This window comes from Mus pahari, chromosome 1, assembly GCF_900095145.1.
Source record: "Mus pahari chromosome 1, PAHARI_EIJ_v1.1, whole genome shotgun sequence".
In the NCBI taxonomy this organism is placed as follows: domain Eukaryota; kingdom Metazoa; phylum Chordata; class Mammalia; order Rodentia; family Muridae; genus Mus; species Mus pahari.
Window position 1 is genome coordinate 61,322,625 of NC_034590.1, and position 23,207 is coordinate 61,345,831.

Here is a 23,207-nt window from a genome sequence, read left to right on the forward strand (position 1 = left end):
GGGGAGAGAGGAATTAGATATAGTACTTCAACTATATACCAACAAATAGTAGGGAATGTTTATATAGATTGTTGATAAAATTTTGATATATTTCAGGTGTTTGTTTAAAACATTTCATTTACTCATTGTATTAAGTAATTTAAAGTTATGTTTATATTTAACTAGTTCTAAGGTGGCATAAAGGGGATTGTGAAGCAGTGTGCTTCCCCCCAATCCCCACACACTGTCTGTATATATTTATGTCTCAGATATTGTATTTACACATTTTAAATTGAGAGAGAATTTTGTAATTGTTAAATTGAAACCCAGTTCACATTGTCTACTGCTTACTGTTTCAAAGTGTTCAGTGGTGTGTGTATTCATGATATGTATGTGCCCATCAGTATTATCTAGCTCTAGAACATTTTCCATTCCCCTACAAAAAAATGTTAATAGTCATTCCTAGTCTCTTCAGCCCTACCACAACCAGGAATCTGTTGTGTCTGTTCTAGGCATTTCATGTTAGCAAAATCATAGCATATGAGCTTTGCTTCAAGCATGGTGCTTTGAAGGTTCATCCTTGGTGTAGTAGTGTAGTAGTAACAGGTTAAGAGAATCTAAAGAAGGTTGAAGGTCTTTTTTTTTTTTTTTTTTTTTTTAAACTACCTTTTGTGCTCAACATGAAGTCCAGTTCTACTACCTCAGTGTAATATGGAAATAGAAAATTTTTTTTATGTTAACCTATAGTACTGGCTATAGTTTTTTGATGGATGAATGGAATATTTGTCTCAAGCATTCTCTCAGTTGAATGGACCACTTGATCAGTATGTTTTTAGATTGAGTTATGTGTTTTTTAATTGCATGGAGGTAAAAAAAACCATCAATAAATAATGGTTTTGGTCATACAGAAATGTCTTGTACTTCCCTCTAATGATAACTTTTCATATCTCAAGGTTTGTTTTTGTTTTTTAGTAGCTCTTGTAATTATATGTTTGGAAAGGATCCCCATGTATCTTTAAACATGAAGTGTTTAAAATGCAGCATGGGACAAATACGCAATAAAAGATACTGACTGGGTCAAGTCAGGGTGAGGGTTTTCATGAAGTACTAGTTAGTAGTGCTTCCGGATCTCGGATCTTATGATCTTATGAAACGAAGAGAGAGAGATTGCTAAAAGTAATAGTGTTTGCTCTTTTAATGATTTGTTTAAACAGTTTCTTTTCAGACTCAAGTACATTTTTATTCTGCTTTGAGAGTAAAGGAATGATGGAAACAGGGAAATAAACATTTGGATTTAGTTCATGTAAAACTAGGGCAGTTTGACACAAAAGTATTTATTCCAGAGCCTGCCTTTTGCTGGTGTATTTGATTTTAAACAGTTTGTCAGTAAAGTCCTTCAGCTTTTCTGCTTTCTAGGATTATGGGCTTATCTAGTTGTTAAATATGGATTCTAGATAGTCACTGGTTTTAAATTTTTGGTTTTTTCCAATAGGTTGTATCTTGTGGTAGGATATAAGACTTTACTAAATGCTTGTGTGCTCTGATATAAAATAAAGTATTAGTAAAAACACTTAAAGTGTAAAAATACTAGTAAGAACTGAAGGCTAGACCCTCAGTACGCTGCTGTGAGTGGTAGTGGAGTCTTCTGACTGCTTGCCTCAGCTGTATCCTTTCTCTCCTGATTTCCATGCTGGGTTAGAAGGCAGGCTTGTGGGTTCATCCTTGAATGAGAGTATTTTTCTTGAAGAAGGGTCAGATGACAAAATGAGACTTATTTAGTGGCATCTTAATGAAAGTTTCCAGAAACGTTGATATTGAAAGAAAAAAGCTTTTTGTCAACGTTTTACTGTATCCTAGGCTGACCTGGAACCCAGCAGTCTTTCTCACCTCTTGGGATTACAGGTGTGCCTCCCTTTGAGTTAATATTGAGTAGGACTTATGCCAGTCTTGAATAGAATGGGTGCTGAAGGAAAATGATCAAGGTTTAAGAAAGAGCATAAAGGACCACTAGTGCTAAACAGTCAAGTAATTGAAGTACATTGAGGTACATGCATATAATTCGTGTATGAAATTTCAAAGTAAGAGGTAGGAATTAAATATAAAGGAGGTTGGTGACACACAGAGGAGGGGACCAGAATTTAAAGGATATATAGTGATTTTGCAGAAGGATAGAAAGTTCTTTTTAAATTAGCATATGCAGTGACATGAAGGTAAGAAAGAGCCTTATAGTGCTGGGGGGAGGGTGATAACTTACATGGTACAAAGTCCTGGGTTTGGAGAAGATGCTAGATGAGGCTGGATCAGAGCCCTTAAAGGTCTTGTTACTTTGGTAGGCTTTGTCTTCAACCTTTACTTCACCGACCTTCATCTTAGAGCGCCTCTCCCTTTACTGTTATTAGATGCCAGTGCCATGAAGCCAGGGAGGGAATGCTTTTGGGGGGCCTCTAAATTTATGAATGGACATAAACTCACTAGATGATAGTAAATTCTAAAGATTTTAGGAAGTTCTCTTTGATTTAACTATTTAGATATATTTGTAAACGGTCAGTCATTCTTAATGTTTTAAGAGCTGAGTCTACCAAATGAGACTTATAGTTTGGTAGGAATTAATAAACTTCTTAGTAATTACATATTGACTGTCTATTATTTATATGCCCAGGTTACTCTGTGGAGATTATTGGCAAATCTAGAAGTGAAATTGCTGACTGGGTCCTTAATCTAGTAAGGAAAATAACATACACATAATAGTATTACCAGGCAATCTAAGATAGATACTAATTCCGTGATACTTAGAATCAGAGGGGAGGCATTGCTTTTAATAGGTGGGGCAACTGGGTCTTCAGTGATGAGTAATGAGAAACAATAGGAATTCCATGCAGCGGAAAGGAATGTACAGACATGTAGGTAGGAAGACTGCAGCAGTGTTTATGTTAACAGGTGCTCTGTTGGGAAGTGGGATTCTAAGGGTCAAAATGTAGCTGAAGTAATTGACTTGAGGCCAGATTGTGGAAGGAGTTGAATTTTAACAACACACCTTTCATCAGAGGTTATTGCTCAGGAGTTTTAGTCAGTTTGTACTGCTGTTGGAGCCACTGTGTATTCTCTTTTGCCAGCATGAAGATGGGAAGAGAAGACTTTGCTTTCTTTGAAGGCTAAATGTTATCTTCTGCTTTTACCTCGAGCCTTTGTTTTTTTGTTTCTTTGAGATAGAGCTATGTAGCTGTAATTGGCCTGCTAATTTTATAGTCTGAGGCCAGACTCCTGAATATTGGAATTATAGGTGGCCTCTCTAAGCTAGACTATTTGTTTTGAGACAGAGTTTCACTGTTTGCCCAAGCAGGTCTCAAATTTGGAATTTCCCCTTCCTCAGCCTTCCAAGTGGTAGAATAACTATCACAACTCTGGGCCAGACTTTTAAATTTTGACTAGTTCCAATGTCTGTATTTATGTAGTATTATTTTATTTATATAGTATTATTTTATTATATTATTGTACTGTATACTATCATTTAGATTTTTATGTTACTTTATTATTATAGATTATTCTTAATAATACAGTGATAAGTACTCAGGTTTGGGGGGGTATTTGTCTTTCAGGTGAATGGGATCATTGAAGAGGAACAACAAAAGGCTTAATATATATCTAATTTTGACCTAAATGTAGATCCCTCCCTCCCTTCCTTTCATTTTTTTTTGACTAGGTTTTCGTATGTAGCCCACATACCTGTTTCCTGAGTGCCGAGTTTAAAGACATTTACCACTATGTCTGCCAAGCTAAGTTTGTTAAAAGTTTAAGAAAACTTCAATATTACATAGAGTTGGATGAAATTAGTTTAGTTAGGATACAGTGTACACAGAATTGGAGAATAACTAAGATTTGGGTTGTTACTTCTTTGTGTTTAGCATTGACATGTAGTAGCATACTTAAAAACCTGTAAAAATCTATTTAATAATCTTGTTCTGGTTTATAAAGGTGGTACATGCCTTTAATCCCAGCACCCTGGAGGCAGAGGCAGTCAGATTTTTAGGAGTTCAAGGTCATCCTGGTCTAGAGTTCCAGGACATTGACCAGTTATATAGTGAGACCCTGTCTCAACTCCTCACTCTTTTTTTAAAAAAAGAAAGAATACATGGACATTTATCCATTTAATTTACTTATCTTGCAGTGCTGGAGGTTGAACCCAGAGACTCATTGCATACTAGGCAAGCATTCCTACTTCCATGATACATCTCTAGCCTTAACTTTTTTCTTTTTGGTCAGAGTACATTTATTTTCAGATGACAATAAAGAACCTTGACTGGAAGTCTGGAGAAACCCCTTACCTAGCTTACAGAAAACGTTCAGAGACTGGGGAATAGGGCACTTCTTGACAAATGATTTCTATAAGTATGGAAAGTTCTACTTGGAAATAGCAACTTCAAGAGGGAGCTCACCTGTGGAGTATTGGTGTTAGCCTTCTCTCTGCATGACCTTAGGGAATCCATTACTCAGCTCGCTTATTTTCTAAATTGCCTTTTTCTCTGCTATTCTGTGATGCTAAATTTGTGCTCCTTTAGCTTTTTTGTTATTGGCTTTGGCAATTACCAGCATAACCTTTGAAAACTACAGTCAGAAACCATTTGTCTACTTAGCTCTTCTTTTATTTCCCAGCAGTTTTCAGTCCCATGTACTAATATATTATTACTTAAAAAACAATGAGAGCTTGTATATCATGCAACTGTTGACATTCTTTTATGTGATTTTGTTTTAGAAAAAAATGGCTAACAAAATGTGAAACTTCTTGTACCTTTATTGAAAACATGTAACTAATATAAATATATATGATAAAAGGCTTCCTATCAGCCTCTTCAAATATATGTCATGTTTGCTTTTAAAGTTTTTACTTCAGGTTTGTCAAAGGATCTCTTTATTTGTGCATTAGGTTGGAAGCCTTTTTCAGTGAAGCACAGCTGTCTAGATGGGACACACTTGACCAGCCATGAGTAGCAACTGCAATAATGTTGCTCCCCATGCTTCTACTGGAAGATTTTTATTTTTATTTTTATTTTTATTTTATACTCACGACACCTATTCCTGAAAATAGGGACTGTTTTGTTTGCTTCTGTATCTCTTGAACTGAGAATATTAATGCCTGTTGTATAAACGTATTTTTTGTAAGTATTTAATGTGTTTTATGTTGCACTTTGGTTTTGATAAAGGTCCTCATGTGGTTGAGGCTAACATTGAACCCCTGATCTTCCTGGGTTTGTGTCTTGAGTGTTGGGATTACCGGAGTGCTCTACCATAACTGCTTTTAATATGCCTTTGATGACGATAGTTGGTTTAGTGTACTGGACTAGTGAACCTTTTGGTGAACAATTTTTAAGTGTTAACTTGTTCTTGAATAAAATTAATTTTTTAATGTTGAAAACATTTAATGTGATATTGACCTTAAGTTGGTTCACTTGTCAGTTCAGAGAATTCATACCAGAATTAGTTTATTTTTTAATTAGGAAAAGGTAAAGGATGTTAGTAGCAATGCTTGTAACTATTTTCATAGACTAAATGAGGTACAGTAAGTAATTTCCCTATATTTTTGGCTTTATCATAATAGAACAGTTGAAAGTGTTATCAGAAATGTCATTGACCACTCACTCTGTACTGTCTCTAAGATAAAGTAGCATCTTAAAATAGTTAAATGATGAATTATAGGTTCTTGCCATAAGCCTTATTTTATGCTTTATTTTGCTTACCACAACTATAGGAATATTATATTTGTCACTATTAAGAATTTTTAGTTGCTTGTTGGGAGGACTGCTGCCTTTGTGTGTGTTTATACATTTTCTTATTAATGCTAGAATTCTACAGTAGATCAGGGCTGCATTTAAAAAGTATGTAATTGTATGCATAGGTTTGGACTGAAATCTCTGTGTACCTGTGATAACTGCTAGTAGAAGATGAAAGGAGTTTGTGTTTACTTGCAGTGAATGTTTTACTAGTTCCTATGAGACTGTTATGCTGCCTGTGGTGTTAAGAAGTAAATTGTATAGCTAGGTTAGTTGATTTGGTATTTCCCCTTCCCTTTGGTTTTTGTTTGTTTTTGGTCTTCTAAGTGACTGACAATTAAATAGACAACTTACTGGTGTAGTTTGTATAATCTTTAATCATGTTCAGTTTGTAGTTATACTTAGAAAATTTGCCTTTTAACATTTACTTGCTTCTAGCTTGTTTTCAGATTACATCTTTGGGAAGGAAGGGGAGGAATTTGGTAGCATTTCTGTGAGGTTACAGGATAGGAAACTGATTTCAAATGGTAGTTGCTAATGTTATTTCAGGTGAGCTGCCTAGGGGAATTTGGGCTTTGATTTATAAGGCCAGAGAGTACACTGGAGGTTACTTTTTTTTCTTTTTTTCTTGAGATGGAGTCTCATGTAGTTCAGGTTTGCTCATTTGGGGCTTGAGACAGTCTTACAATATAGACCAGGCTGGTCTGGAACTCACTGTGTAACACAGGTGACCTTCAGCTCTTTGGCAGTGTTCCCTACTCGGCAGCCTAAGCCCTAGGATTGGAGGTTTGTACTCCATTTCTGACCAAAACTAATAAAAAGAAGAAACTAAATGGCTGAGATAGCTGAAGACACAATGATCAAGAATGAATTTAGAATTTGTTTCTAGATCCTTTACTCATTTGTTATGTTCAGACCTGTTACATCATAGTACAGTCATGTCCCATGCAGCTGAATGACACGGCTTGAGAGAGCTAGGAAACCCTACAGCTGAACTTTAAGAGTGGAGAAATTATGTCCTCATTACTACTGAAGCAGAGATGGAGTAGCACTTAGGACAGACTATTAAGGGAGTGAAGCTCACTAGTGAGACTCCAAAGACTGCTAACAGGGACAGATGAACTTTAAAGGATGATGTCATAGGAAGGTCCAAAAATAGATGCTTTCTCACTTGCCAGTTATAGTCATTCTAAAAGGTGGTGTCCAACAGCAGCAGTGAAAGGATAAGCTGGTTCATGTGCTCCAGTGTTTGTCAAGTTTAAGGAAGGCTCAACTAGAAAAGTAGTATTTTCTGTAGTAGCATATTAGTTGAGCATAAGATTTATTTGAGGATCCTTTGATAAAATTACACTGGAAGTTAAATATTGACATTGTAAAACAACAGTAGAAAGGTAGTTAAGATTTTTTTAAAGGTGGCTAACTCTCTGAAGTACTTAAAGTTTATATTATTTCCTCATGATAAATCAACAAAACCATAATATCCTTTCAGAAATTTAGCAGACTTTTCAAATATCATCCATATCATGTGACATCTATTTGGTTACAGATACTTAAATGAAAGAAGCAACTGCTTTTAGTCTTGAGGTTTTTATTATTAGCATTACTGCAGTTGTTACTGTGGTTCGTACACATGTGAGCCAAATAAAAGTCCAGTGAGGCATTAAGTATGATGTATTCTTAAGTTATCTTCCTTCCCTCTCTCCCTCCTTCCTTCCCTCTTCTCTCTCTCTTCCCTCCCTCTCCTCCCAGCCTCCTTACCTACCCTCCCTCCCTCTTTTCTTCCCTCACTCTTTCCTTCCCTCCCTTCTCTTTCCCCCCTCTTACTCCCTCCTCCCCTCCCCTCCCTTCTTCCTTCCTTCTCGTTCCTCCTTTCTTGACAGAGAGAGCCTCATTATGTTGTCCTGGCTAGCATATACTTAGTCAGTAGACCAGAGTGGCTATCATAGATACTTGCCTGCTTCTGCCTCACAAGGACTGGAATTAAGGTGTGTCCCTGTTGCCTGCACTTATTTTCATACTTTTTCAGTAGCAGAAGCATGCTTATGAAGATGCCTTGTATTGAGGGATACTTGACCCCCATAATTAACAGTCGATGGGTAGAATGCTACTGCCTCTCAAATTTTAATAGAAAAAGTCATCTAATACTGCTTATGAAAACATATTAAGTCCTGTAATTTCTTACTCTAGTATATTGGGTTGATAGGTTGATGTTTTTTACACAGTGAATTGAATAAATAACATTATTTTCAGTGATCAAATTTTGTTTGCATATATTTTGAAATAGTGTGGTGTCCTTCCTCCTACACAAATTATTTTTGGAGGGTAATGTTTGAAGATCTCTTGTAGCCCAGGCTACCTTTGGATTTGTTTTGTAACTAAAGCTGGCTTCCAACTTTTTGATCCTTCTGCCTCCACTTTCAGAGTGCTGGGATTACAGATGTGCACCATTGTCTAGTTTATGTGGTGCTAGAGTTTGAAGCCAGGGCTTTGTGCATAATAGGAAAGCATTCAACTGAGCTTATCCTCAGTCCAACAAATATTTTTTGATGATCAAAACTTGTATATTTAAGCAGGTATTTTTCCCCTTTAGTTCATGTTACTTGAGTATAATTTTCATGGAATTTCTAAGTTTAAAAAATCAGCTTAATTTGGGCAGCTTTTAAGACAAAGTACATGATATTTTATAATGCTTTTTGAGAAAGTTCAGGCCAGCCTGGTCTACACAGTGAGTCTAGGATAGCCACCAGGGCTTCATAGAAAAACCGTCTCAACCACCCCCACCCCATCCCCTCCACCCCCAAAAGAAAAGAAAGGAAAGGAATTTTTTTTTTTTAATGTTGAATAGGTGGATATGGGTCTTATAATCAGAAGAAGAATTAATGTGGTTATAATATGTGTGAGAATGGGGATTTTACACTAATGTTTAATTTCATCTCTTAGAAATTAAAAGACTCAAGTGTTAACTCATTTGGAAAAATTCTTAAGCTTTATTTTATAGTGATTTATTAGCAGTGTGCTCATGCTTCTTCGTGTGGAGTTAGTTCAGAACTTACAACCATGTAGGCAGGCTACTTTCTGCTTCAGACTTCTAGCTATCATTTAGCACCTTGAAAGATCTTTAAAGGAAGTTTTACTTTCTTAGTTGTCTTGGTGCCTGTTTGCCACAGTATAGCCTTGATGAAGTGTTTTAAGTGGGTGGTGTTGATTTCGACTCACTTAAGTTTCATTAAATGTGTGGCAAATATTGAGATTCTACTGTTTGTATTTAGAGTTTGAAAAATCTAGAGGCTTTGTAAAATCATGTAGAGAAGATACAGTTCAGGGTCATTTATTTCACTTTGGCAAGGATGGGATGCCCCCATACTAAGTGCTCTGTGAAGTTGACTTTCACAGGCACAGCCCACTAGTACGTGCTGAGATTGCTTTATCTACTTTTTATCTAGGACTCTTCATTACTATCATGTGAAAATAGAAACCAACCTCCTCCAGATAAACCTCATCTCTGTACTATGTAACTAGCAAATACTGCCAGCTGCCTGTATTTGTTTTCTCCCCACTAATCCATAAACTCCTGATTATCTTCCCCTAAACGACACTGAGGTGGAGGTTTTGTTTGTCTACTCTTCTGTGGTCCTAAGAAATTGGTCAGTTATTCCATATTTTGAATATGTGTAGAATAAACAGGATTTCTGTTTCTTCTGAGGTTTGCAAAGCTTCTGGGAGGTAGACCATAACGATTTTTCTTTTCCTAGTTGGACTGGGGTTGGGGGTATGGACTAGTGTTTGTGTTTTCTCGGTGAGGGAGATAGGCAGAGAATTGAATTAATTCAGTATTCTTTCTGAAAAGGCAGAATAAATCATTAGATGTGGGAAGTCCTGTGAATTTCTGCTTACCTTGACTTGGTGGTTAAAAAAGAACAATGATCTGGGCACAGGAAAGAACCTTTACTGGTTCTGCTCTTCTTGGAACTCAAAAGTGTGGGGAGATGGGTTTTGGCTTCACCTCTGAACCCAAATATATTTATATCATCATATCAGCACATCTACCAGATACACTGTTCACATTGTGCAAGATAGATTCCAGAGATGTATTTAACAGAGAAGAATGCCTCTGACTTATTAAAATAAAACAGTCTGTGTATAGTTTCTTGTGGGCTTTGTTGTATATTTCAGGCTGGTTTGGAACCTGCAATAATCTTACTTCTGCCTAACAAGTGTTTATGGTCTTTTTTTTTTTTAAAGGTGTAAAAATTTTTGGACATAAATGTAAAAAATTCAAATATTTCCAACTTCCCAAAGACCTAACATTGATTTTTTTTCTGAGAAGAAATCGTGTATCATTCACTTGGGACTTTGTTGACGTTAGATTAGATCGTTTTCCAAGAGTACATGAGACATGAGGTGAAATCTGCTAACGGGATGAGAGGACACAGTGACTAGAAGAGAAGAATCGTATAAGTGCTTTAGGAAGGCTAGAGAAAACCCACAACACAGCACTCCAAGACAGAAAACTACAAACAACCCAGGGTGGGTTGGTGGTTCATCAGCTCCTTAGCTGCTTGTAACCTTTCACTAGGTTAAGTGATAACTAAGGTGACATAATTATCATCCAAATTGGTTCACTTGTGAGTGAGAAGGTAGCATGGGGACAGGTAGAAACCAGGACAGTTGGTTATTCACACTTTAGAACATGGTTTTCTCTAAATTGACCCAATTTCAATGAACATCTTGAGGTGCTTTTTAAATTTTTACAGTAATCTGCTCTGCAGAGATTCTCAAACTTAGCTTCCTTTTTATTGTTCTTGGTGGGATTTAGCTTTAGTGGAGGTAAGGATAGTACTTATAATGTATGTTTTAATGGGACATTTTTGTTGTATATATTTTGAAAATGTTATACAATGTATTTGAATCATTACCATCCCCCAACTTCCCCTCTAATTCCTCCAAGATTTATTCCTACCTCTCTACCCACCCCCCAACTTCATGTCTTCTCTTTCTTTTAAATAACCAAACGAGTCCAGTTTGTGCTGCCCATAAATTTCTGGGTGTGGGCATCTCCTGGAGACTGGTCATCATACCAGGGGCTAATAATATATTGCTAATAGACTTCAGATTGCCTAGGAAGTTGATCTTTGTAAATTCTTATTTCTATATGGGACTGCTTTTGAGAATACTAAGAATTAGTATCTCTGTCATCAGGTAGAGTAATTTGGTGAGATTTTAGAATATAAATTTTGTAATTTGGCATATAAAATTTGAATTTCATACTGCTTGATACTTAAAATGTTTTCTTTCCTATAGGACAGATTGTAATTCTGAAACTTCAAATCTTCAAAGAAGAGAGGAAAACACCTTTTGCTTTATCATGGATTTATTATTATCCTCTGATCTTATGTTAATGCTTTCATTTTGGTTTTCCTATTCCATTTAAATAAATATTTTTAAATTCTTACATTAGGTGATGGGTTTTTATTCTATTAACATTTTGATTTTGCATTTTCTGATAAGTTGAAAATTGGCATAGAAATCTTTTGAGGCAATACTTGCAAAAAATAAGGTTTCTGTGTATTTCTTGCTTGTCATTTGTGTCCGGGTGTGTAGGTTTGGAAGTCATTACTCTAAAGGACATGTAAAATAGAGCCCTAACCTCAAAGTTAAAGAGCAAGTGTCTTCTTGCCAGTGTCTGTTGTTTCTCTGGTCCGTCTGCCACCCAGTGGTAGGAATGCAGAGTCCAGCAGAACACAGAGCAGAAGCTCTGTATCAAGAGTGCTCACACTGTAATCAGAGGCAATTTGATAATGTGAGGATTGGGGCTCTAACTTGAGCCTATAGTCATTGGATACTTGATATTTTGAAAGTATATATTTTTCTATATAGCATCTTCATAAAAACCTTTGCTTTTGTTGTAAGATTTTTTTTAATTTATGATAGGTTATTAGATGAAAAGACCAACAAAATAATGGATAATTTTAAGAGACAGTAAGTTAAGCTGATTTGAAGAAATTGTTTTTTATTTCAATTTTAAAAGGAAAGGCAATTACAGAATGGCTTTCCATTAACTTAAATAATTTATCTTGCACTTTTACATTGAAGTATGTTCAGTTCTATAGATTTGGCTGTACCTAGCTGTGATCGGCCAGCTCTTAGTGTATATCTCAGGGTGGCTTTTTTTTTTTTTTAAACTTTTCTCCATATAGATCTATCTTTAAGTATTCCTATTTGACTTCTTCTTTTTTCTTCTCTAAATGAAAGGGAGATCAGTTATTTCTCAGCTAGCTAGACATCTTTTTTGGAAGCATTTCTTTTGTCCTAGTATTGAGATACAGGCTTTGTAATTATGGTGTTTGATACTGTATCACTGTAGTGACTCTAGGGATATGGAATATTGTAAACATAACACAATGATTGCAAAGTTGTTAACAGGGTTCTTTCAAATGATCACTGCACTAGACCTTAGACTACTTAGAATATTGTTACTTTCTGCACACATTTATTGAGTTGCTGGAGATTGAATCCAGGGCTTCACATATCCAGGCAAGCAACCCTCATACATTATTTCTTCAGGATATATTGTGTTTGATGCTGGTAACACAATGAAGAAGATAGTGCTGCTCTGGTAAGCTCAGTTTTAGAAGAGGAAGTCACATACACTCCACTAATTTTAATGAAATGTGTTAAGTGCTACAGTTGTGATGAAGGGAAAACATGTCCCTACCCTGATAACCTCTTGCTCCTGGGTTCTGTCTGAGCCCCATACATCTAGATGCCAGTGACTATAATGCAAGACTTTATTTTTAAAAACGTCATTTAGAGAGAAATTATAAATTCTTTACTTTGTAGACATAGCTGTTTGCTATTAAGTTCATGCACTAAGCTCGCACAGCACACACACAAAATGTAATTGAAAATCCCTGAGGCACACACCGTCATCCTTCTAACACTGAGATTTTTTTTTTTAAAATCCTCATGTATGGCCTCAGTCTCTTCAAGGTAACTAATTTTATTGCCTTAAAGAAAGTTTCCAGTTAAGCTTGTCCTTTTGGCCATTGGACTTAAGTTTCAAAGAGTCTTGCCTAAATAGTACAGCATTGTTATGTATGTGTGACTGAGGAGTGCTTGTCATAGTCCCAGAATGACACAGGTACTGGCATAGCTTTTTTATATATCAACCTGACCCACTGCCAGAACTATAGAGGTCAGTACTTTTGTGTCTCTATATTTGGGCAAATACAGTGTTTGTCAGGAAATGCACAACTAAGGTATGCACGCTTTAAGTATGCATATGAGTCTGTTTCTTCTCTGTGGCTTTTGCTTAACAGTAGGTAACTATTTCTTCCTAGTCAGCTTTTACTTTGTCATGTTTTTAACAGTCTCTCATTATAAGATGGTATTAGTCAACTAAGTCCGAATTATTAGGCATGTCCACTTAACAGTGTGAATTAGGACCCTTACCTTCCTAGTTTTTTTTTTTCCCCCTGAGTCATCTGGTTATTTTGTCTTTTTTTGTTTGTTTGTTTTTTGTTTTTTTGAGACAGGGTTTCTCTGTGTAGCCCTGGCTGTCCTGGAACTCACTCTGTAGACCAGGCTGGCCTCGAACTCAGAAATCCGCCTGCTTCTGCCTCCCAAGTGCTGGGAATTAAAGGCATGCGCCACCACACCCAGCTTATTTTGTCTTTTTAATATCTCAGATATTCTTTTTCCATCTCAAGTTAGCTCAGTCATTACCCTGTACTGGGCATTGTATATTTTCTTTTTAAAAAGCTATTTCCCTGTTACTACCCTAAAGTCTGTTTAGTAGATTGTTAAATTGCTTTCCTAAGGTACAAATATGACTCTGTAAGTACTGTTTTTGCGTTTGAGACAGGGTCTCAAATGTAGTCTGGGTTCTCCTTGATCTTACTGTTTAGCTCAGGCTAGCCTCAAGTAATAAAAAACCTCTTGTTCTAGTTATCAGAGTAATTGAATTACAGGTGTGTGACATCATGCCAGACTTTTAACAAGTATACATTTGAAGTTTTATGAAAATACAGCCTTATGTTCTTGTATGGAATTCCGAGCTTTAAACATAATATTTTAGCAATTACATACTTTGTGATTCCTTACAAACAGAGAAAGAAAGAAACATTTGACACTTAAGATTAGGGTAGATGACTTTGGTTTAAGTCTAGTTGCAGCTACCATATTTACTAAATACATCTATTTTCTTGCTATTTGATAAAATGTTCTGCTACTTTACATCAGAATCTGAGTTTTTTTGTTTTTTTTTTTTTGTTTTTGTTTTTGTTTTTTGTTTTTGTTTTTTTTGGTCTTTCAAGACAGGGTTTCTCTGTTTAGCCCTGGCTGTCCTGGAACTCACTTTGTAGACTAGGCTAGCCTCGAACTCAGAAATCCGCCTGCCTCTGCCTCCCGAGTGCTGGGATTAAAGGCGTGCGCCACCACGCCCGGCTAAGATTTTTTTTACCCACAAGTTACTGTTGGTGGGCACGGTTCCATTTATTTGTACTCCATCCATGAAGAGATCCAAGGATTTGAGATATGAAGTGCTGTTTAATTGACCACTTGATTTTCCTCCTAGCAACAAACAGAAACTCGAAGTAACAAAGATGTTGTCTTTTTTTTTTTAATTAGATATTTTCTTCATTTACATTTCAAATGCTATCCTCAAAGCCCCCTATACCTCCCCCCCCCCATCCTGGTTCCCAACCCACCCACTTCCACTTCCTGGCCCTGGCATTCCCCTGTACTGGGGCATATGATCTTTGCAATACCAAGGGCCTCTCCTCCCATCCTCTGCTACATAAGCTACTAGAGACACAGCTCGGGGGGGCCGGTGTACTGGTTAGTTCATATAGTTGATCTTCCTATAGGGTTGCAGACCCCTTCAGTTCCTTGGGTACTTTCTCTAGCTCCTTCATTAGGGGCCCTGTGTTCCATCCAATAGATGACTGTGAGCATCCACTTGGATGTTGTCTTTCAAGCAGCTCTTCTGAAAGAGATAATTTGCCTAATGATTATTTTAATACCACTCTTAAAAAGTATGTTTTTGGTGAAGCTCATATGTGTTAGAACACTCTTGTTTGCCAGAAGTTGTTTTGATACTGTCTACTGAGTGGCTATTTTTACATGGGAACTCGAGACCTTTGCATTTCAGTTTTGGATGCCACTGATTGGCATTACTTAGCTGCTCTGTATACTGTATAAGTGAATACTAAATGTCTTTGCTTGCGTTTCTGAAGTTGTTGAAGTTGGTTTAAGTATAGAGGTTTACTTAGGCTGGTGTCCTGGACTAGGACTTTGGTTATAAGCTAAACCATTTGGTGACTGTTCAAAAGTTTTTGTATATTCTAAAAAAATTTCCTCTGAATACAGACTGTTGTATTTATCCTATTTTTCATATTATGTTTGTTGTTAAGTATTCACAATTGAGGACTTGCTTTAAATTGGACAGTTGCTTCTGGGTATTTTGATACAAACCTGGTGCTTAGGATGCTGAGGCAGGACTATGAGTTTAAGGTTCCCTGTCTTCTAAAGTACTTGGGCATTCTTTTTTTTTTTTTTTTAAATAAGTTTTTAAATGTCTTTATCCTTTACAACGATTTAGTTCTAGACATAAATTTGTCACATAGTAGTGAGTCCTGTGACCTCCTTACCTTTCAGAAAGCGCCATGTGTATGTATATAAATAGAAATAATATCTGGTTTCTCAGATTCTAATTCTAGTTACATAGTCATTGAGAGGATGTATTAATAATAAAAGCAGGAACATTTTGTTTGGTGGTTGAAGTTTCCAGTAACTGTGTAAGGGCAGTGATGTTCACTGTTGTGAGCATTCTTCATGACATTAAACTCTAGAAAGTCTCATTACTTAGTATGGGGTTTGGGAATTGTTAATAAAATGTTGATGGGGCTGGTGAGATGGCTCAGTGGGTAAGAGCACCCGACTGCTCTTCCGAAGGTCTGGAGTTCAAATCCCAGCAACCACATGGTGGCTCACAACCATCCGTAACAAGATCTGACGCCCTCTTCTGGGGTGTCTGAAGACAGCTACAGTGTACTTACATATAATAAATAAATAAATCTTTAAAAAAAAAATGTTGATGAAGCACTTTAGTGTTTATATTCTCGAGGTAATTTTTAAACATTTTGACATGTGCATGTCAACTTTGTTACAGAGTTTTGCTTTTAAGAAATAATGTCTCCTGGGTTGGTCATGGTTGACAAATGCCTTTAATTTCAGCACTTGGAAGGCAGAAGAAGGTATATTTCTGGAATTTTCAGGTCAGCCTGATTTACAGAGTAAATTCTACACCAGCCAGGGGCACACATCACAGCCACTCACTGTATCATGGATTCAGAGTGGGACAAGCAATAGCCATTGAAATTCTTGTAAATGAAAGTTTTATTTAGATGTTTGCTTTTGATTAGTTACATGTGGGAAAAAAGCATTTTCCTTTCAGCATTGCAAGCATTTTAAGTTGCAATTATGGTAGAAATTTCACACATAGGAAAAATTACCTGCATGAAGAGAGTGACTGGCTGAATTAAGGAAGTGTGGGGAAATACAGCAGAGTTCATACAGTTTCTTACCCTATTAATATTTCTGTAACGGTAGTTTGGCATTTGGTTTGGTCTAGTACATAGTCCTATCCTGAATTCATTTTTCTTGTATGTGAACTATTACTTAGAAGCCTCTGGAGTTACTTTTTTTCCCTTTGATTGTTTCTAACCTAACCAGAGTTCTTAAGGGTTTAGATGTCCTTTAACTTGAGGTTTGAAAATTGCACATTATGCGTTTGGGTTTGTTTTTCAAATTTTTAAGAAGAGCAAATAGTTGTAGCATGCTGATTTAGTATAAGAGACACCATTTTAGATGGATGAATTTATCCTGCCTTCTTCCCTTCCTTTACCTCATTATGTGCCTCTCCCTCTTCTCTCCCTTTCCTCTCTCCCTACTTTTTTATTTTGGGGGATAGGGTCTCACTTGCTCAGACTGGTCTTAACTTCTCTCTGTGCCCAGCCTAGACATTGTGGTAGATTCCTGCCTGTATTAAGGTGACCAACTAGGTTCTTTCTTTTAGTGTACCTATGCACCCAGCATATGCCTGTAATTCCCAGTACTTGGGGGACAGGCAGAAAGTTTGAGGCCAGCCTGATCTATATAGGAATATCAGGGAAGCCTGGGGCCAAATAGGTACATGTGTCTTCAAAAAGGAATGTGAAAAAATACATACCAAAATGAATATATTTATTTAAGAAATATTAATGACCATTGTTATGTGTGGCATTGTTTCAGGCCTCTGGGGAAATAATGGAGAACAAAACAACTCTGTCCACACAAAAACTAAGTTTAGAGACAGACATTAAGATGAGTTAAGTAGTAACAAGTGCACAATGGAGTAGCTAATGATGGCATAGTTAACCAAAGTACCCTAAAGATTTGTGAATACAAATTGATATTCAGAGACAATTCTCTGATAAATGTGACATTTCAGCAAGGATCTATAGAAAGAAAGTGAAAAAGCAAGTATCTAGGAGAAAGCATCCAGTTAGAAGGAACAGCAGTGCCAAAAACTTCTGAGGTAAAACAGTGTTTGGCATTTGTGAAATGTTGTAAAGAAAGACATTGAGATGACTAAAATATGTGCAGGGGGAAAGCAGATTGTAAGGGGGCACAGTATAAATGTAAGAAGTGTATATGCACATACATTCTCAGTATAATGTAGTATACATGTACATGTAACTCAATGTTTTTGTATACCCATTGTGTATATGTGTACAGTGTAGTTGAACCTGGAATGTATTCTACTGAAAAATTAGGTTTTTTGTTTAACCTTATCTATTTATCTCTGATGGATAAAGAAATGGAGCACCTCTTATGGTGATTAGTAGAACAAAATGATTTGGAAATTAATTCAGTGTAGAAGAAAGTTCTGTAGTATAGAATTATTATGTAGCAGCTTCAGTGATTTTATAGACTAGTTTGTAGAAGGGAAATCTTCATTTTAAAAAAGTAGTGTTTTGAATAATGAACTTGAATGGAAAGATTCAGGTATGAAATAGCAAACTATACCACACAACATTGCAATGGTATTCTGTTGGAGGGTAAGTAAGATGCAAGAAGAAAGATAGCAAAAGTTCAGTGACTAGTCCCATGCTGTAAGGACATTATTTAGTATTTAGGCTAGATAGTGATAGTGTTGCTTTGTAGAACACTCTTCTGTGATGTATTGTGGGGTAGGTGAGATCCCAAGTCAGCTATTACCAAAAATAAAGGAACTGATCTGATTAGTGCTTTATTTCCCCCCACCCCCCCAACCTTGGTTTTTCGAGACAGGGTTTCTCTGTGTAGCCCCCTGGCTGTCTTGGAACTCACTCTGTAGACCAGGCTAGCTTCAAACTCAGAAATCCGCCAGCCACGCCTCCCAAGTGCTGGGATTAAAGGTCAGTGCCACCACTGCCTGGCCTGATTAATGTTTTTAACCCTTGACAGTCCTGTTTGTTTTCTGAGGTGTCTCACAGTATAGCCTTGACTGGTCTTACATTCACTATAACACATGCTAAGTGGCAATTCTCTTGCCCCATTGCTTGGATTACAGCATGTACTGCTGTGCCCAGTTCAAGGTGGATGCTTTGGAGATTTAGGAGGCATGATGAGAAAGCTTTGGTTACTGATACATATATGATGTATTTCTGTACTAACATGCAGAGAGAAGTAGGAGGAACACTGCTTTGGCAGTTTGATGGCAGGTTCAGCTTTGGAAGTACATTCCAAAGAGATTGGGGAAATGGCTGAGTTGGTAAAGTGAGATTGCTGTACTAGTATGAGGGCCTGAATTCGGATCCCCAGCACTCATGTAAACCACTGGGCATAGGGGCCAGCACCTTTTATCCCAACCTGTCTCAGAAAACATGGAGAGCAATAGCTAAGAGACACCTGGCAAAGATCTCTGGCCTATGTGTATGCCCACGTGTATGCACATTGTACACATGTGCTCGTATATCCACATGAGTATATACACAAATCACATATAACACCAAACAAAAAAATTAATGATATTTTTAGGGAGTGGTTTCTATACTTCAGAACTTCAGTAATTTTCTTAAGATATCTTCTGGAAGAATAAGAAAAACCTAGGGATATAAAGCTAAATGGGAGGTAAGAATTTAGTTGCTTAAAACTAAGAATCAGGTCAGACTAGGAAGATGTGATTCAGAGCCAGCCTGGCTATAGGGACACCCAGTTTTTAAACAAAAAAGTAACAGCTTTGCCTTCTTCAGATTTTACTTGGAATAAAGCAAGCAGCAGGCATCCAGCCCAGTAGAACTTTAGGTATAAAGTAGTATGAAGATTCAGAGATGGTAGATTGGACGCCTTCCCTTTTTAAAATTTGACCTGTACATACCCAAGTTAAATTTATTGTTTTGTTACAATTGATTCCAGTTCTGAAAGCTTTTGCTGTTCTGATGTTGTATGGACTTTTGTTACATTGTTTGGTGCTTTATTGGCTTGGGTAGCTACTTGTCTAAATTAAGTTGCTTAGCAAATGTTACCAGCTGGATCTACTAAAGCAAGTATTTTAAAGTTTATTGCAAGTATATATCTATTCTTAGTTATATTGTCATTTCTTGTAAGGAGTCAAGGCCAAGTTAGGTTGTCTGAATTACTATTTAGTCATTTCCAACTAAACAGTAAAATTGAAAACATTGCTAATTTTGTTATAATCATAATAACTAACATATTTGTACATCATATTTGATACACATGTTGAAAGTAAAAGACATGTTTAGATCTACCTCTAGTCTCTAGATTGGATCTCAGTTTGGATTTTCTATATTGAATTTGCCACTAAAAATTTTAAAGCAGATTGTAAGTAAAACTCTGAGGTCTGCTAATTTTCTTTTTTTCCAGTCAAACAGTTGTGTGCTAGACTATTTGACTATTTTATAATAATGCCTTTGAGTTTGAACTAAATCAGATTGGAATTTAGGCCACGCTTGGTGGCACATGCCTTAATCTCAGCACACATGCCGATGAAGTCTCTGTGAGTTGGAGGCCAGCCTGGTCTACATAGTGAATTCCAGGACAGCCATAGCTACATAGAGAGATCCTGCCTCAGAATCAAAGGAAAGCAAGGAAGGAGGGGAAGGAGAGAAAGAAATCGATAGAGACCCTACCTCAAAATAAATAAGTAAATAAGATTGGAATTTAGATATACCTTTAGCAGTATTAATAATTTTTAGTTTGGTAACTTAAATCTGATTTCAGTTTTGTTTGTCAGAATTAGCTAGTGGATCTTCTAACCAGTGGATCTGAGTTAACTAGTAGAATTGAGGGGGGCAAGACTGAGCTATAGTTTACATATACAAACTAAGATTTCCCTTGTCACAGACTTGTCACTGCTCCTTTCCTGTTAGTGTAGACACTCCTACAAGTGGCCGGCCTACGTCCTGCTCGAGCTTCTTTATGTGTGATTTCTTTTGAAAGGTGTGTGTGTGTGTGTGTGTGTGTGTGTGTGTGTGTGTGTGTGTGTAGGTCCCCCACACCCTATGGGTCCTGAGTATTGATCTTCGGTTATCAGTCTTGGTAACAAGTATCTACTGAGCCATCTTGCCAACCCCCCTGGAAGAGTTTTAAAAGTTTGTCCAAACTATTATTCTACTTACATTTTTTATAGTTATTACTGTTCAAATCTGGCACTAGCAGTAAATTAAAACCGAAGAATAAACTAATCTTTCTTTTAAATTACAGACTTAATTCAGTGTACAAATGAGATGAATGTGAACATCCCACAGTTGGCAGACAGTTTGTTTGAAAGAACTACTAATAGTAGTTGGGTGGTGGTCTTCAAATCACTCATTACAACTCATCATTTGATGGTGTATGGAAATGAGGTAAGAATAACTTTTTAAAAGGTTTTATTATTGTGTGGGATGAGTGGTTGGGTTTCAGGGGTCAAATTCAAATAACCAGGCTTACTGGCTAAGCATCTTTAGCCTGTAAGCCTGGTTATTTGAGACATACTTGCCAGCCCAGGAAAAACATTGACAATTATATTGTTGTGATTATTTAACTTCTCTTCTTGAAACTTTGTTGATAACTCCTAAAGCTGAATGTATATAAAAGGGCAAGTTCAGCAGGTGAAGCCACTTGCTGCCGAGCCTGAGATCTAAGTTTGATCTTTAAAACCTGCATGGTGGAAGAATGGAACTCATTTCTAAAAGTTGTCCTCTGACCTCCAGTATGTGCCATGGTGTGCCATACAAAAACAGAATAAATAGATTACTTTGGAAGTGCAGCTATGACCTGATTATACTTATCTGTGTTCCACTATGCTATAATAAACAGAGTTATTGATTATAGTTGATAAGTGCTTAATTTGTTTAATTATCTTGACTTTAGTATTGTAGTTGATCATTAAATTGTAATAAATGTCTACTAGTAAAAACTATGACGTTTTTATGTTTAGTAACTAATGAGAGTGAGGATGAGAGATTGCAATATGCTTACTGCAATAAGTTAACCAGCACTTTCCTCCTACTTTCAAGTTATGTTTGTAAGATGACAGCACCATAACTTATTGTAAGTTTTTGTTTTCCAGCGTTTCATTCAGTATTTGGCTTCAAGAAACACATTGTTTAACTTAAGCAATTTTTTGGATAAAAGTGGATTGCAAGGTAAAGACAATTTATTCTTTTTCTAGAAAATCAAGAGTAGCCCCATATAATGATTATTGCAGCATTCAGTTATATTAATATATTGATGCTTCAAATCATGGTTCAGTGAGTCTTTTAATTTGAAATTCAGATTGATTTCAAACCTAGCACCCAATCTGAGAGACAATACAAGGTAGTTATTTGCAAATATAGATTCTGGAACTCGACTGCCTGGACTTGAATTTACTCTTTGCCACTTACTGCTATATGAACTTGATCAAGTTTACTTTACCTCTGTATTGCTGTCTGTAAAATTAGGAATGATGATAGTCCCTGCTCAGTTGTTGTTATGTGACTTAGTAATTAACCCTAATGTGCTCAGAATAATGCCTGCCACATAGGAAACACTAAACAAATACTGCCTTAATTTCTATTGCCGCTTTTTCATTTTGTTTTATTGTAAGAAATATAGTTGACATTATACATTGTAGGGACAAAGTTGAGTCAAGTGGTAATGACATAACATGTCTGTTGCTGTTTAAATTAACTTTACAAGGTTTTTTTAATTTATATATTCCTTATGTGTTACTGTGTTACATAAGAAGACTTTACCCAAGTGAATTGGATTGTGAATTGAGCACGTCAATCAAATAACTCTGTGCTTCTCTTTTTAACAGTTCCCCTTTTCACTTTGAATCTAGTCACTTTGAATTGTCATGTTTTGGTTACAGATGTCCTGTTCTTCTATCTAAATGGGGTCCGTTGTATTTAATTCCAAAATTAGGCCATTAATATTATAGACTGTCACAGCTCGGAAGGACCACATAAAGGATTGCTAAGCTATTTGGAAACATTAACAGTGAGGTTAAGTCTGGGAAGTATTTCAGAGAAGGTGAGACCTACTGTGCGGGGCTTTGAGAGGTAGAAGAAATTACTTAGTTTAAGCACAATTATACAGATGTCCAAGGTATGAAAGGATATGAAATAGTTAAGGTTGATAGGAAGAATGAGTATGAACTTAATGTATTCATGGCGTATGAACTTAATGTATACATGGCACATTGGAGAACCTGTAGTTGTACACAGTCCTCAAGAAGCTATTTAAAGCAAAATCAAACATAGAAGAATTTGATGGGGTTAAATTTTATAATGTAGTAGAAAACCGGCGAAGGTTTTCTTGTATCTTTGGGGGCGATAGGGAAGTATGTGTTAAAAGGAAAGGAGTAGCCTAAGGTGAAGTTGGAGTAGAGTAAACTGATACTTTTTTTTTTTTTTAAACTCTGGAGATTATTCTAGTCCTAGTTCTATCCTAGTAGCAAGTTAATGAGGGCTCGGATATGGTTCTTACAGAGGCAAAAATGAATATAATTGAATGTAGTTAGTGTAATGCTTGATTACTTTTACTAAGTGGAAGTGACTTTGCATGAGTGCAAGTACTGCTGTGAATGAATCTGTCTTCCAGTTGTTCTGGAATGTAAGTGCATAAGACTCAGTGTTACAGAATTTGATTAATTAATTATAGTTAATTTTAAAAGACTTACTTATGTGTATCTGCATGTTTGTATGCACACATATGTGCAGGTTTCCTTGGAAGCCAGAAGAGGGCAGAGGTTATCAGATCCATGAAGCTGGAGGTGATTGTGAGCCACTAAATATAAGTGCTGGAAACTGGTCCTAAGAACAGCAAGTAATCCTAACCTCTGAGCCATCTCTAACCCCTCATATTCAGTTTATTTTAATAGTAGAAACATATTAAGAGGGAAAATCAGCAATAAAACCTTTTTGTGATGAAAATATTAAAACATTGATA

The 23,207-nt window shown here is 36.5% G+C and overlaps 1 protein-coding gene across 19 annotated transcripts in view; it reads left to right on the forward strand.

The window, feature by feature from the left end:
* The window catches only part of Picalm (phosphatidylinositol binding clathrin assembly protein), an 85,821-nt gene that overhangs the window by 8,937 nt on the left and 53,677 nt on the right, over positions 1–23,207 (forward strand). For all 19 annotated transcript variants that reach the window (XM_021209821.2, XM_021209781.2, XM_021209828.1 and 16 more), the window contains exons 2-3: positions 20,493–20,635; positions 21,343–21,418. In XM_021209821.2, the coding sequence (XP_021065480.1) occupies positions 20,493–20,635; positions 21,343–21,418 (219 nt within the window). The remainder of the gene's footprint in view (positions 1–20,492; positions 20,636–21,342; positions 21,419–23,207) is intronic.